Source organism: Dendropsophus ebraccatus, chromosome 12 (assembly GCF_027789765.1).
Source record: "Dendropsophus ebraccatus isolate aDenEbr1 chromosome 12, aDenEbr1.pat, whole genome shotgun sequence".
In the NCBI taxonomy this organism is placed as follows: domain Eukaryota; kingdom Metazoa; phylum Chordata; class Amphibia; order Anura; family Hylidae; genus Dendropsophus; species Dendropsophus ebraccatus.
In genome coordinates, this window is record NC_091465.1 from 24093696 (window position 1) to 24108562 (window position 14867).

General features: G+C 44.0%; 1 protein-coding gene across 1 annotated transcript; it reads right to left on the bottom strand.

Annotated features, from left to right (window-relative positions):
• Window positions 1–1686: 1686 nt before the first annotated feature.
• LOC138769082 (L-amino-acid oxidase-like) lies at window positions 1687–9491 on the bottom strand. Its single transcript, XM_069947290.1, has 7 exons — window positions 9468–9491; window positions 7949–8169; window positions 7050–7159; window positions 6452–6653; window positions 5433–5498; window positions 4958–5085; window positions 1687–2582 (listed from the first exon to the last, which is right to left on the bottom strand). Exons 1-7 carry the CDS (start codon window positions 9478–9480, stop codon window positions 1799–1801), a joined length of 1524 nt encoding a protein of 507 aa, XP_069803391.1. The 5' UTR covers window positions 9481–9491; the 3' UTR covers window positions 1687–1798.
• Window positions 9492–14867: the final 5376 nt, after the last annotated feature.

Below are 14867 nucleotides of genomic sequence, written 5' to 3' on the forward strand. Positions count from 1 at the left end.
ACTGTATCTTCTGGGAGGCACATCTGCCTGCAGAACAAGATGCTGGGCAGCTCCATCAGATGTCCACAGCCTATGGTATAAGAGAAACAGATTGCTGAACTCAGGGAGACCAGCCAAACGACAACACTGCCGGCTGCTAGTGAAAGCGCTCAATGCAGTGAAGTCCTAGGTGCATTGCCCCCTGGGAAACATGAACATGCAAAAGAAGAGCCTGTGGAGCCTCATTGAAGAGGCAACACCCCGAAACAGCTGTCTGTGGATGGTTACCTAGCCTTGGTTTATCCCGTGTCATTACATTGACCCATAGAGCCACTTAATATGGTGGATTTGGTGGTTTCCTAACAGGAGCTGCCCCTTGGCTGGGTCCTTCCCGGAGGGATAGCTGGCTAGTCCTGTGTTTTGAGACTCATCAATGAGGCTCCACAGGTTCTTCTTTTGTATGTTCACACAGCTTATGGTAGACTCACTATTCTGTGGTCCATTAGGCTGTTGACGTCTAATCTGGCAACTCACACTCGTTCCATGCTGATGCTGCCTCTACCCCCTCCCTATTATATATGTTGGTCCTAGTGCATCCCGATTTTCTCTTTCAGCTCCATGGTGCCGCCCCATGTAACGTGCCAACCTAGGCAATGGGAAACCAATAGCTAGAGATTAATATTTCCATATGTGGATGGAAGACAAGTTAGTTTACGGGTAGCTTCACACGTACCGTATTGCAATGAATTTGATGGTGCAGATCCACAGGAGAGATCTTAATAACTTAATCTGCTCCATCACCATCTGCACCATCAAATCTGCTGCGGATCTCCTGCGGATGCTGTACTTGTGAACGCACTCTTAAAGGGGTACTCCGGGCAGGGGGGCCTTTTTGCCTATGGTCGGGGAGGAGGTGGATGAGGGCAATGATGTCCCCTTACCTCCCCGGTTCCAGCGTCGTGTCCCAGATTGCGCCGCTCCGGTCCGCGCTGCCCGGCCGCTTCCTGGTCACTGACGCTGGCTTGAAACATCATGTCTCAAGCCCGCGTCAGTGACCAGGAAGCGGTCGGGCAGCGCAGACCGGAGCGGCGTGATCCAGGACATGGCGCTGGAACCGGGGAGGTAAGGGGACGTCATTGCCCTCATCCACCTCCTCCCCAGCCATAGGCAAAAAAGCCCCCCAGCCCGGAGTACCCCTTTAAGCTGGAATACTCCTTTAAGAGCAATAGGAAGCAAATCTGTAGCAGAGTGTTGAACTAGCTTTCCACAATCCTACTTCTCCAACTTCTGCACCTCTTAGTAAATCTGGCAGAGTGAATGGGGGTGGGGTCAATTTAATTTATGTGTACTCTGGTCTTAATATATGTTCCCCTGTTTGTTGGCAAAATGTGGTGGTGATGTAGTGATATTATGCAGCCTTCATATAGTGGTATTACATGGTAACTGTATGAAAGTATTATTATGAGGTATACTATTATATAGAGATGAGTTTTTATATCTGAAGGATGGACTGACTTTTATTATAAAGCTATGTATCTATGCTGTGTTTTATATATATCAGGAGTAAAATTGCCACTTGGTCCCTGTTTGGTAAGCCATGGCAGCCTTTGCCACCAGTATATCAGAGGACACCAAAGAGCTGACTATATATATACAGGTCCATAGAGTTATAGAAACAGCAGGACCAATGATGGGCAGGACACTCTCTTGACATTTGAGGCTGTTTTTATTGGTGCTGCCAGTAATTTGTCTTTGTTTTATTAGAAAAAATTTTGGGATGAAATCTTAAAAGAATATATGTACAATCTAAGTAAAGAAATTATCTATGGAAAAGCCTGCAGGAGTCTTTGTGAACATCTCTTGCTGCCTTCAGACCAGTCTTTATAGCCGTGTCGATCCAGCCATGAGGAAGTGACGTGTGCTCCCCAGCAAAGTAAATTCTACCTTCTGGTTTGGATAAATCTTCATACATGTCTCCAAACTGATACGGTGTGAAATAGGCAAAGGCTCCCATAGAATGTGGATCCAGACTCCACTTCTTCACCACATATTTGGGGCAGAGTTTTTTCAGCTCCTCCTTTGGTCTCTTGTGGATGATGGACAAGTCTTCCAGCACGACATCAACACAATCCTCATCACTGAGTGACAGAAAGAACCTTGAATCATCTTCTATAGTGTATGAGGCCAAGAGGACACCTCTTCCATTGGTGAAGTTATGGCTCGGATAGTAGATGTTACGGGATGGTCGATCGGTAGAGCTCCTTCCTCCGACTATCCCATCCTTCTCCCAGAATCTCTCATTACAGCTCAGAAGAATCTTTGTGGCACTTGTATAGTGAACGAAACTCAGAGCATTGTACTTGTCATTACTTAGTGGAGGACTGAAGGCTATACGTCTGGTGGCCCGGGCGGTGGAGGTGACGATGACATAGTCTGCAGTTATGCTGGTGAGAGCAGAGGACTTGTTTTTCCGGTAATGGACAACCACAGATTTGTGCTTCTGTGCAACTTTGACCACAGTGGAGTTTAATCTGATGACATTGGCCAGACGGCTAGCTAATGCTTGGGGCAACTGGTCAAAGCCGCCGACTATCTCATCCAAGCTGGTGAAGAAAAAAGTAATCAAAGTGTTACATGTCTATATCATATCTGTTTGCATCTACATTACATGTTCATATTTCTAGCACTACAGTAGCTTTAAAGGGTTCCCCAATTTCATACACTAATGGTCTATGCTCATGCTGGGTTTACACGGAAAGATAGTTCGCCCAATCGAACGATTAACGATTTTGAAGCAACAATTTGGTTTTTATAATGATCAGCGTTTAGATGGAGAAAAATCGTTAAAAGTTTTGTAAGAAAAATCGTTATTGCGATCGTTTTTAAGATTAAGAACGACGATTTGAGAACATGTTGAAAGATCACAATGAACGATTTTTTTGCTCATCGCTTGATCGTTTGCTGTGTTTACATGGAACGATTATCGCTCAAATGCGATCGTTATTGCGAAAATTCGAGCTATAATCGTTCTGTGTAAACGCAGCATTATTACACGGAGCAATTTTTTTTAACAACTAACGATCGCAAACGAGATTGTTTATCGTTAACCTGAAATTGTTCGCCATATTACACAGAACGATGGTCGTTATTACGATCGTTATTGCGATCGTTATTGCGATCGTTTATGCTGGGTTAACACGTAGCGATAATTCGCCCGATCATACGATTAACAATTTCGATGTAACAATTTTTTTTTATAACGATCAGTGCTTAGACGGAACTATATATTGTACGGAAAAATCGTTTTGCAATCGTTTTGCGATCGCTTAGGTCTATCTCGCACATAGGTTTAATCGGTGAACGACTGTTTACACGGAACGATCTGCGAATTTTTTACGAACGACCAACGACGATTTGAGAACATGTTCAAAATTCAAAATGAACGATTTCTCGCTAGTCGCTTGATCGTTCGCTGCGTTTACACGTACGATTATCGTTCGAATTTGATTGGTATTGTGCAAATTCGCACTTTAATTGTTCCATGTAAACGCAGCATTAAGGGCCTATTACACGGGTCGTTAAGAGGAGCAAACGAGCGCTCTCAGCGCTCGTTTGCTCCTCGTTCCCCGCTCGCTACCGCCGCTATTCAACGCGGCTGCAGCGAGTGGGTGAGTGCGGGAGGGGCGGCGGGGAGCTGCAGGGGGGCTGCCCGGGTGATCGCTGATCGTCCGGGCAGCCCATAGGATATAGCAGCGTCTGCTGCCGACGCTCCTATTCAACAGAGCGACAGCAGCAGATCGTTGCTGTATCAGTCACTTGTTTTTCAACATGTTGAAAAACAAGCGACTGCAACAATCAGCCAACATGAACGATGTCGGCTGATCGTTGCACTCTATTCCACGGGACGATTATCGTCCGTAGCGGCCAATATCAGCCGAATACGGACGATAATCGTTCCGTGGAATAGGGCCTTTATTCCTTCTGATCTCAGGAAAACAATGGACAATCTGATATTACACTGAACGATAAGTGAAAAAATGCGGAACTTGAACAAACGAACGTGGAATTACAGTGAACAATTAACGATAATTTTAGGTTCAGATCTAAATCAACGATCAACGACATACGATTTTTCGATCGTTGCCTGCAATTACACAAAACGATTATTCCCCCCCCCCATCATTTATGATGTTAAGATGGCCATCATATATGAAATAGGAGAACTTCTTCAAAAGGCAGAGCCCAAGGCAAGCACCAATGAATCCAAATAGAGCTGACCACAAACATAAGATCGGGACTCGTCGGGTAGACGGATATCTCTCCCAACCCCCACATACACGTTTATCATGCTTGCATGTGTTCTCAGTTAGAAGACTACTCTGGCTGCAGCATATTTTCCAGAAAACAAAATGATCTCACCAGTGAACATCCAATCCTTTGTCATCTGTCGGGGGCCACCATACCCATTAGATGTTCGACTTTTCCCAATGAAATTGACAGTAGCGGTAGCAGAAGTCCAACATTGACTGTAAGATTGCATGTTTACCCCCAAAATTTTAGGGAACGGGCCCTGGCACCAAATAAAGTATCACCAAAAAAATTCTACTCATTCTACTGCTGCCGTGGAAATTTTGGAGGCCAAATTTATAGAGGATAAATTATTATATTCTGTATGGACTGTTTTTTTGGGAGCCTCCATTTGTGTAAACGTTTTAATTTGGCCCAACGTATGCCACCTCCTGAAAGGCGGGTGGGCTTTGTGGGAGGGTACAGGCTTCCTGATACCTGACAATGTTTCTTTAAAGACCAAAAATTGACATAAATCTGTCCCGCACATACCTAATACACTTGGTGCCTCTTACTTTATCTTGGGTTTACATATGAAATGCTAGGTAAATTTGAAGACATTCTAGCTCTAATTTCTGGGCATGACGAATGACAGTAGAAGCATCCATGTTCCCGTTGACATGGACTTTACCTGCTGCTGTTAAACATAGCCACTGCTGATTCCAAGAATGATATGAAGAAGTTTCCATTAGTGTTCATGTCGTGTCCAATCATCTGAACTGCTCCGGCACTTAGATGTCCTTCATCCACCAGGAAAGACTGATCAAAAAATCACAAAGCAAGTTAGTCTCTACTGTATCCCCTGTATCCCGATTCTGTAGAATAACAAACTTTAAGCCAAGAATTTATTATTGGGAAACCCGTCTCACCTACAAAAACCCTACTACCATTAAGCTACCATATCGGGATCTTCCGCCTGCACCTTCTGTCTCCCTCCCCTTGTAGACTGTAAGCCCTCGTGGGCAGGGTCCTGTTTCCTTCTATACCAGCTTGTAGCTCTTTTTGTTTATGTTTCTTGCCCTTGCTTTTGTCTTATGTTATGTTGTTGGACTCCTGGTGTGAATGGTGCTTTATCATAAACAGTAATAACAATGACTCTGTAATACCTGCTTGGAAGCTTGGTCAAACTCATCCAGAAGTACTGAGCAGTTTCCATGTGCTCTTGCAATGACCTGAAGAGAACAAATGTTTGATCAGTTTGGAAATAAAGCCAATCTGTCTGTATTCGTGCATGGACTGGACAATATAATGTCCGGCTAAAGGCACACCAACACCAGATTATACTAGAGCAATGATAAGAAGTGCAAAAAGACTGGATATCTAGAGTATTTATAATCAGTGGTTTACATAGAGGACAGCAGGACCCAAACCAAAGATAAAAATGATAGCCCCATGACACCACCACACTTGTAGCCAGTGGCATGGGTACCATGGAAGCAGACCACACAACTGCTATGGGGCCTGTGCAGCAAGGGGGGCCTGGGTTTTAGCTACTGATTACCAAATACCAACACAGCGGGCACCAGCACCCACACACAGCGGCCACCAGCACCCACACCACCCCGGCCCACCCCGTACAAGCCGGGCCAGATGGGTATGTTTGGGAAATGGGGGGGGGGGTATGGTGCCCGTACAGGATTCATGGGACCCTGTACTGTTTTTTGCTATGGGCTCTCATAATTCCTAGCTATACTCCTGCTTCTGACTTGAGTATAATTTCAACTTACTGTGTGTAATAACATTATAGCTTCCCTTATTATATTATTATGTATTATTATATTATTATAGCCCATATCCCTATGCAGATCCTCCCCATCCTGAAATGGGCACCGACCCCACAGCAGCTGTATAGTCTCTTACTACATAGTGTATTTGTATCTGCTGATCTATAACCATAGCAGGAACCACACAATTGCAGGCCCAGGGGAGAAATAGGGGTCATACAAGTGCAAGCACGGAGGTCTAGGAGGGCCACACAAGTGCAGGTACAGTATTTTTTGTTTGCCGTCTCCTTCTATATGCCACTCTGATAAACGCTATTTCTCATCTGCTCCCATTATGTAGGTCCATGGACAAGCAGACACCTTCCCACCTAGGGCCGCCCTATAAGAAACAACATATATACCTTGTTTAACAGGCTATAATAAAGCTCATTTACAGATTTCCCTTCTTCCTCTGATGAAAGATCAAATCCGAACAGATTTGGCTTTTTCATCACGTCTTTACTTAATTGTCTGATATTGTTGAACAGATAAAGATTGTCGTCATCTGATGAAATAAAAGGTCTGAGCTTCAGGCCAAGCTTTCTAATGTATTCACGTACAATCCTGTAAGGGGGAACAGAAACATCAACATTAGTTCCATATATCTATATGCTGCCACCTCTGTCCATGGCAGGAACTGTCCAGATCAGTAGCAAATCCCCATAGAAAACCTCTCCTGCTCTGGACAGTTCCTGACATGGACAGAGGTGGCAGCAGAGAGCACTGTGTCAGACTAGAAATAATACTCCACTCTGCAGGACATACAGTTTCCTGCTGTTTGGTCAGGAGTTCTGCTTTGTGCTCTTAGCCATTAAAAAGTCTTCCCTGATGGAAAATTGTTCAGTCTTCCTTGGCCATAAAGTTGATTTTCTAAAGACTTTTTTTTCTTTTTAGCAGTATCCAAAAAGAAATATAGTAATATTATATAACTCGTCCCAATAGGGATCTCGATATTAATACCTGTGAGTCTCTGGCAGACGCATGGGCCCCAGTTCTCCATACCAGCCCTCTGGATCTCTATGGGTTCTCACACGACCTCCAACACGGTTGTCGGCTTCCAGCACAATCACCTGACACATGAAGAATAAAGCATAATACATCATATTTGTATATAATATCGTCTTTTTATTGCACTTGCTTAACAGTAGAGGCTTATCTATGTATGGAGCCTGTATATAAAGTTGCATTGGCCACCACTATGGTTGTAAGGCACTTTTGATTACCCAAATTCCTCTATAGCTCCATACCGAAATTTCTTGAACAAAATTGTGTGTTTGTGTGTAGAACTCTATTGTGGGAGAACCATAGACCAATGTAGATCTTAATTTTCCCATTGTATTCTTGGTAAATGCCCATGTAAAGTATAGGACGACACGTTTTGACCTAGAACCTTTTGGATCCAAAATATATATATAAAAGCAGAACATCCTTGTTTGAGTCCTCAAGGAACACAAGATCAAGCATATTTAGATGATGTCTATATGTGTCCACTTACCAAGAATAACATGGAAAATTAAGATCTGCATTGGTCTATGTTGGTCTTACGGGAGGAGTGGGGGAGTTGTGTTCTAGAGCAACAGACTGTATCTTCTACTTTGTTTGATATAGTGCTGTATCTCTACATAAGGGTATTTCCACACTACGGAATCCCGGCGGATCACCCCCACTCATGGCTGGTCTTCAGTCTATGGTTTGGCACGTTCCGCCATCTGCCTGAAGAATGAACCTACTCATTCTTCGGGCGGGAGCTGCAAAATCTATGGTGGGTCATCTGCCAATCATATTACCAATAAGTGAGGAGGGTTCAGAATGTGACCATCATGCACAATCATATTAAAGTTACTCACTAGCCGACTTACCCTGTGTCCGACATCCTGCAATGCTTTGGCTGCAGACAGCCCAGCCATTCCAGCCCCAATAATGACAATGTTTTTTCGGTGAAGTGTCTTGGTAGTTGGTAAGCCATTTTTGGCAATATCAAATAACTCTTCATATTCGGGGTCCTTAATGCAATCGTTTAGAGTGCTCAGATCAGTCTTCACCCTCCCAGGCAGTAACCAGAGTACCAGGGGAAGAAATACTGTCGATAATGGAGAAGAACACAATATGTAGGTTATCACATATCTCACAATGACAAGATGACACTATAAAAAGACTGTTGCTTATGAGAGATCTGCTTTCAGTGCATACTGGGGTTCTCAGAGACCATGTCCTGGACAACCATGTTATAGAAGAAATATGAAAGCAATTGAGGCACGTACTCAGTAGATTTTTAATGGGAAGAAAAGTGATATTTTTTTGGAAAAAAAAATAAAAAATAGCCAGAGCATGCTGGGATTTTGCAGAAATGCCAAGATGTCCTGCAAAGAAGCTGAATACAAAACAACCTTGTGGGTATGGCATTTTATATTTCCTAATTTCCTGCATTTTTTAAGCCAATAAAACACCATGCGACAATTATGGTGTTTTTTTTTATCGATTTGGGATTTATTAATTTTTTTTCAAAAATATCCACTGTCATTCCATCCTATAAGCTTAGAAAGACCTGATAACTGCAAGCAAAGAGCTGATTTACATAAAATGCCCTCAAAACATGTTAAAAGACGCCTTCCAAAAAACTTTGTACAATAAAAGCCAAAAAGAAGAGGAAAAAAAGAAAGAAATCTGAGCCTTAAAGTGTACCCATCTTTTGGGGGAAACTTTTTGAAACGTCATAGAGACATCCAGAAATGAAGTTATCCGGCAGCATCCAGTAGTGCAAATAAGATGAAATTTATTCAAGCAACATACATGGTGGCAATGTATGGCAAAGCCAGGCATGAGAGAGACCCACAGAGGTCAAAACATTGTCACTGTGTATGTTGCTTGAGTAAATTTTATCCGATTTGCACTACTGGATGCTGTCGGATAACCTTATTCCTGATTGTCATACTGTCTTCACTTGGGTTTGGAGACCCTTTGGTGTGCGTCCCACATCTACTGACAGAAAGGCTACTCTCTACACTTGGTGCTGTTCTATCACTCCTTTGATGGTATGTCATATAGACATGCCAACAGGTTTGATTGTTCTGGGTCTGAGTGTTCATACCTGTACCGATCAGGAGAACGAGCAGGAGATGACGCGCTGCACCGCCGTCCACTCCCGCTTTGTGTTAGAATAGAAAAAGAGTCTTGCTCATTATGGAAGTCTATGGACCTAATTATTTTAAGTCTATGGACGGAATTAAAATGGAGCCTATGGAACGTCTGGTAATCTCTGTACCAGACGTTCCATAGCGCTCTATTATAATTCCGTCCACCACTACTTTAGCAGTGAGATGAAGAACATGCTCTATGGTTGACACTAATATAAGCAGGACATGAGACCACGCCACTTACCAAAGATGTCCATCTCTTTCTTCACTGTAGTATTCCAATAAGATAGCCATTGGAAAATAATCCTTATATAGTACCATAAGCTAGGAATAGTGGGCGGGGTTTAGCTGTTTTGCATACTTTGATGACAGATACATTGTGTTATTCTAAGGTGACATATGGCATTATGACAATAGATGGTATGTGTTACAACATGTACCTGGCCGCCGGCACAATTCACATTAAACCCATTTCCTGATCTGATCTCTTTCTGGGACAGTTCACTAGGTAGCTTGATGTATCACCACATATATATAGATACATTCTCACGTAAGGATGAAGATATTGTCATAGACAAAAGTGTAGCTTAAAGTGGTTATCCAGGCTTAGAATAACATGGGCATGTTCTTCCAGAAATAGCACGACTCCAGCATGGGTGTTGTTTTTCACCTCCCATTGAAGTGAATAGAGCTGAATTGCAAAACCATCTGGAGACAAGAGTAGTGATTTTTCTGTAACAAAGCAGCCATAGTTTTCTAATCCTGGACAACCCCTTTAAGGCCCCCACACACACACAATTGATCATGCCTTTTAATAATACTGATGTACAGTAGTAGAGGAGCCTTTAGACCCCCAAGACGCCAGGGCCTGGATGGGACATGTACCTCTGCACCTGCTCATAGTCATTACACATAGATTTATAGAAGTCATAGGACAATGCTCTGACGTGCATGGCTGAGACCACAGTTTCTCTGACATCCCATGACATATTAGTTATCACAGCTGATTGTTATCCATATCTGCCATTCCTATGTTTTGAGGCCATGTTTTACAAGATATTGCCATATGTTTTTAGGTAGAGACTCCAGGGGCGTAACTAGAAATGGCTGGGCCCCATAGCAAACTTTTGATCCCCCCCAGGGATCAAAGTGTAGTCATAACTGTATAAGAGTTGAGATGAGCGAACAGGCCGAGGTTCGGGTTCATATGAACCTGAACTCTTGGCTTCTGATTCCCGCTGTCTGCCTGAGGACCGCCTGGAAAACTGGGATACAGCCATAGCCATAGGCTGTATCCCAGTTTTCCAGGCAGTCCTCAGGCTGTATCCACCCTCTCCATGGAGGCTGCAGACAGAATCAGAAGCCAAGAGTTCAGGTTCATACGAACCCGAACCTCGGCCGGTTTGCTCATCTCTAGTCAAGAGGGCCATCTGCAGAACCCTGTCACCCAAATGATGACAGCTTAAGGGGCCCAGTGTATTGCAGGAGCAGACCACGGGGCCCCCTGATGCAGTGGGCCCTGAAGCAGCCGCTATGGTTGCTATAGTGGTAGTTATGCCCCTGAATATAACTAACCACTGCTTACATCATTGACACATCATAGAGACATATGTTGATTGATCTAGAACTGATCACTAGAACAAGTTAGAAGTTTTCTGCTGAGCTGGTTCTGAGAAGTGTTATAAACTACAAGTTAAAGCAAATGTTCCATCAGTACATTCGCTTTAAGCTTTGCACAAGGATAGAATGGTGCCGATGCTGCTGTCCTTTTTTTGAACTGTGGCCCGGTTCCCGCATATTGGCACTGTTTTATTCCTGGCCACTGGCTGGGGGTTAAGCACTGGAGACAGGCTGGCCTGCCCCCTGTGGGCGGAAACCCCCGCCCCTCTATGACGCGACTCCATTTGAATTAATAAAGCCCCATCATAAAGGGGTGGGCTTTTTCTCCCACAAGGGGCAGGCCACCCTTTCTCCAGTGCTTCACCCCACGCCGGCGCTGTTCTATCCATGTGCAAAGCTTAAAGCGAATGTACTTATGGTACATTCGCTTTAAACCCTAGATCCTAACATTTGAGGCCTAATGTGTGATCTGCATAGCTGTCAACAGTCCCGGGGGAAGCCCCACCCGCCGCCACGGGAAGCCCCGCCCCCGTCCAGCGTGAGTGATGTCACTCACGCAGAGCAGGGAGAGGAGTCCCTGGGGACTAGAGGAACCATACTGGTGAGGTAAGTATAGCATTTTATATATTTTTTTAATACAGATGAGGGGACAAGAGGATGCTGGGGGTACTGGTATGATGATGATGAAGGGACAGGAGGAGGATGAAGGGGGAAGTAGTATGATGATGGAGGGGCAGGAGGATTAGAGGGGTAGTACTATGATGATGGAAGGGCAGGAAGATGAAGGGGGTAGTAGTATGATTATGGAGGAGCAGTAGGATGAAGGGGGTAGTAGTATGATGATATGGGGTTCAGCTGCATCATATCGGTAAAAACTACCAGTACTGTATGTACAGTCAGTCAGTAGAATGCTATCTGAGTCTTAGCCTGTGGGGTGTGTAATATACTGGGGACCTAAAACTAGGGTGTGTACAGTGGCCTAGCTACCATAGAGGCAGGGAAGGCAGTTGCTATGGGGCCCTGGGGGGAGGGGGCCCCTGGGAAGATAAGAGCCTCCTGTGTCCTTGCTTAACCCCTTATGTACTGCAGTGTGTAAGTGACCCACTGTTCTCTTACATGCTGCAACACAAAAAAAGGTTAACAAGCTAAAGACAATTAGCACTGCTCTGATGACCTCTGTTGTCTGAGCTCCTGCAGAGGTCAGGGGTTATCAGTGCAGGAGTAGTGAAGGAGAGAGCTAATTGTCTTCTGTATTAACCCTTTTTATAGTGTGTAGGGGGGGAATGGGGCCCATATAGTTTTTTGCTGTGGGGCCCCATGAATTCTAGTTACGCCCCTGGGTGTGTAATATACTGGGGACCTGAAACATGGGTGTGTAATATACTGGGGACCTAATACTGGGGTGTGTAATGCTCTTTTTGTGTTGTTCTGGAACCCACACCCATGTTAGGCCACACCCCACCAAGACCACACCCACAATAAGCCACACCCCCTTTTACCGCTAAAGTGTCCATGGAAAAAAATTTCAAATGTTGCCAACTATGGATCTGTAGTCATCTATTGCCTGTCCACTAAGCTGGTGTGACCACAACCTGTAGCTGTGGTATGACATGCTTCCAAGTGCACAGGGGAAAGCTTCCACAGAAGTAGAAGTCCACTGGGTGGAAGTGGAGGCTTTGTGGACCTGAAAAGGGTAATGATACTTCCTTTACAGGGGGTTGTCTGACACAAAAAATGTGGTGTGCAGGCTTGAGTTAAGAGAACAGAAATACTCACCTTTCCTGATCCACCACCACGGCAGTCCCATGGATCCCCAATGCTAATTATGACTTTGACCCTTCTTGGCCAGTGGGGTACTTCCTGCATAATAATAGGAAAGCAGGAAGCGCTGCTCAACTGGAACCAGAGGCTGTCAGGACAGGGGGATCAGGGTAGGTGAGTAACATTTCTTTCTATCCTATCCTGAGCTGAGAGTGACATCATAGATCTCATTAATGAGTTAAAGCTCAGAGGTTATATCCATGTATATGTAAAAGACTATGGGGTTACAATGAAAATGAACATCTTTTTGGTCCGTTATCATTAAGCGGCTGGGTGTTTTTCTATAATTAATTAATATAATTAATAAAATTAATCTTGTTGCTGGTTCATTTATCTTGTTGCTGGTTGTTTGTAATTATACAGAAGCACATATATCCATATATATTGGTAGGTGTTACTGGAATATATTAATAACTCCGCAATGATGCATAATTATATTGTATTTCCTGACGTCAGAGATTTATACTTCCCCATGGGATTACATCACTGTGCGTTTAGCCGTGTGGACTTAGTGTACTGGTACACATTCCAGACCAAGTTAATAGATAAGAGATAATTTATATAGTAACACAATGGAAATATTTCTCTTTGTATTATGAATGATAATATTGACAATGAGAATACACAGTGTCTCTGTGTCTGAGACTTATCATATCTGTTCTTATAATAAACATATTGACCCAGCCAGTATTATCAGTGGAGGAACACATTGGCCTCTCTGGTAATTTCCATTGCTGTCTTCAAACCAGTCATGGTTAAAAGAACCTTGAATATGCAAAAGAACACTGCAGAGACACCATCACATGTCTCGATGTCAGTGAACTAGCCAGACCTTCCCTCCGGGAAGGAACAACCAAGCCAAAGGCGTTCTCCAGTCAAGGAAACCACCTCAGCAAGGTATCTATCCACAGACAGCTGTTTCTGGGTTTTTGCCCCTCATCAGTGTGGAGTAGGTTTCTGGCTAGTGGGAGCAATGACTAGTAAGTGCATGCAAAAGGACGCTGGTTGACCTTAGGGAGATCAACCAAAAAACCAATAAGAACCTTGAATATCTTGTATAGTGTATGAGGCCAGGAGGACACCTCTTCCATTGGGAAAGTTATAACTTGGGTAGCAGATGTTACAAGATGGTTGGTAAGAAGAGCTTCTTCCCCCCAAGTATCCCATCCTTCCCCCAGAATCTCTCATTACAGCTCAAAAGAATCTTTGTTGGACTACCATAATCAATCATACTCCATGATGAGCATACTCCATGATCCTCCATGACACTCAGTCCATACTCCATGTGGAAGGCTATAAAGGCCCTATTACACAAAGAGATTATCGACTGTACTTGGCCGATATCGGCCTTTACAGCCAATAATCGCCTTGTGTAATAGAAGACAACGATACACAATGTCGGCTGAAAGCCGTCTTTTAACATGTTAAAGGGGTAGTGCACCCAAAAAAAATTTCTTTCAAATCAACTGCTGCCATGAAGTGCCAGAGATTTGTAATTTACTTCTATTAAAAAAATCTCAAGCCTTCCAGTACTTATCAGCTGCTGTATGCCCAGCAGGAAGTGGTATTATTTCCAGTCTGGAGAGCAGGAGAGGTTTTCTATGGGGATTTGCTCCTTTTCTGGACAGTTCCTGACATGGACAGAGGAGGCAACAGAGAGCACTGTGTCAGATAGGAAAGAAAATACCACTTCCTGCTGGACACACAGCAGCTGATAAGTACTGGAAGGTTTGAGATTTTTTAATAGAAGTAAATTACAAATCTCTGGCACTTCATGGCAGCAGTTGATTTGAAAGAAATTTTTTTTTGGTGCACTACCCCTTTAAAAAATCAACAATCTAGATAGCAGCGATCTGCAGCCGTTGCTCTGTATAATAGGAGTGGTGGCGGCAGACCGCTGCTATCTTCTATGGCAGGTGTACTCAACAACTGTTAGTGAAGGTCCACTTACTGGGGTCTATTGTCAGGTGAAGGTCCGAGCTGAACATCATTAGTAAATGTGTTGCGCTCCCCCAGTAGTATATAGCCCCCCCTGTTGCTCCCCTAGTAGTATATAGACCCCTGTGTGTTCCCCTCCCATATAGCCCCCCTGTGCGCTCCCCCAGTAATATATAGCCCCTCTCTGTGTGCTCCCCCAGTAGTATTTAGACCCCCCGCTTTGTGCTCCCCCAGTAGTATATAGACCCCCCCGTTTTGTGCTCCC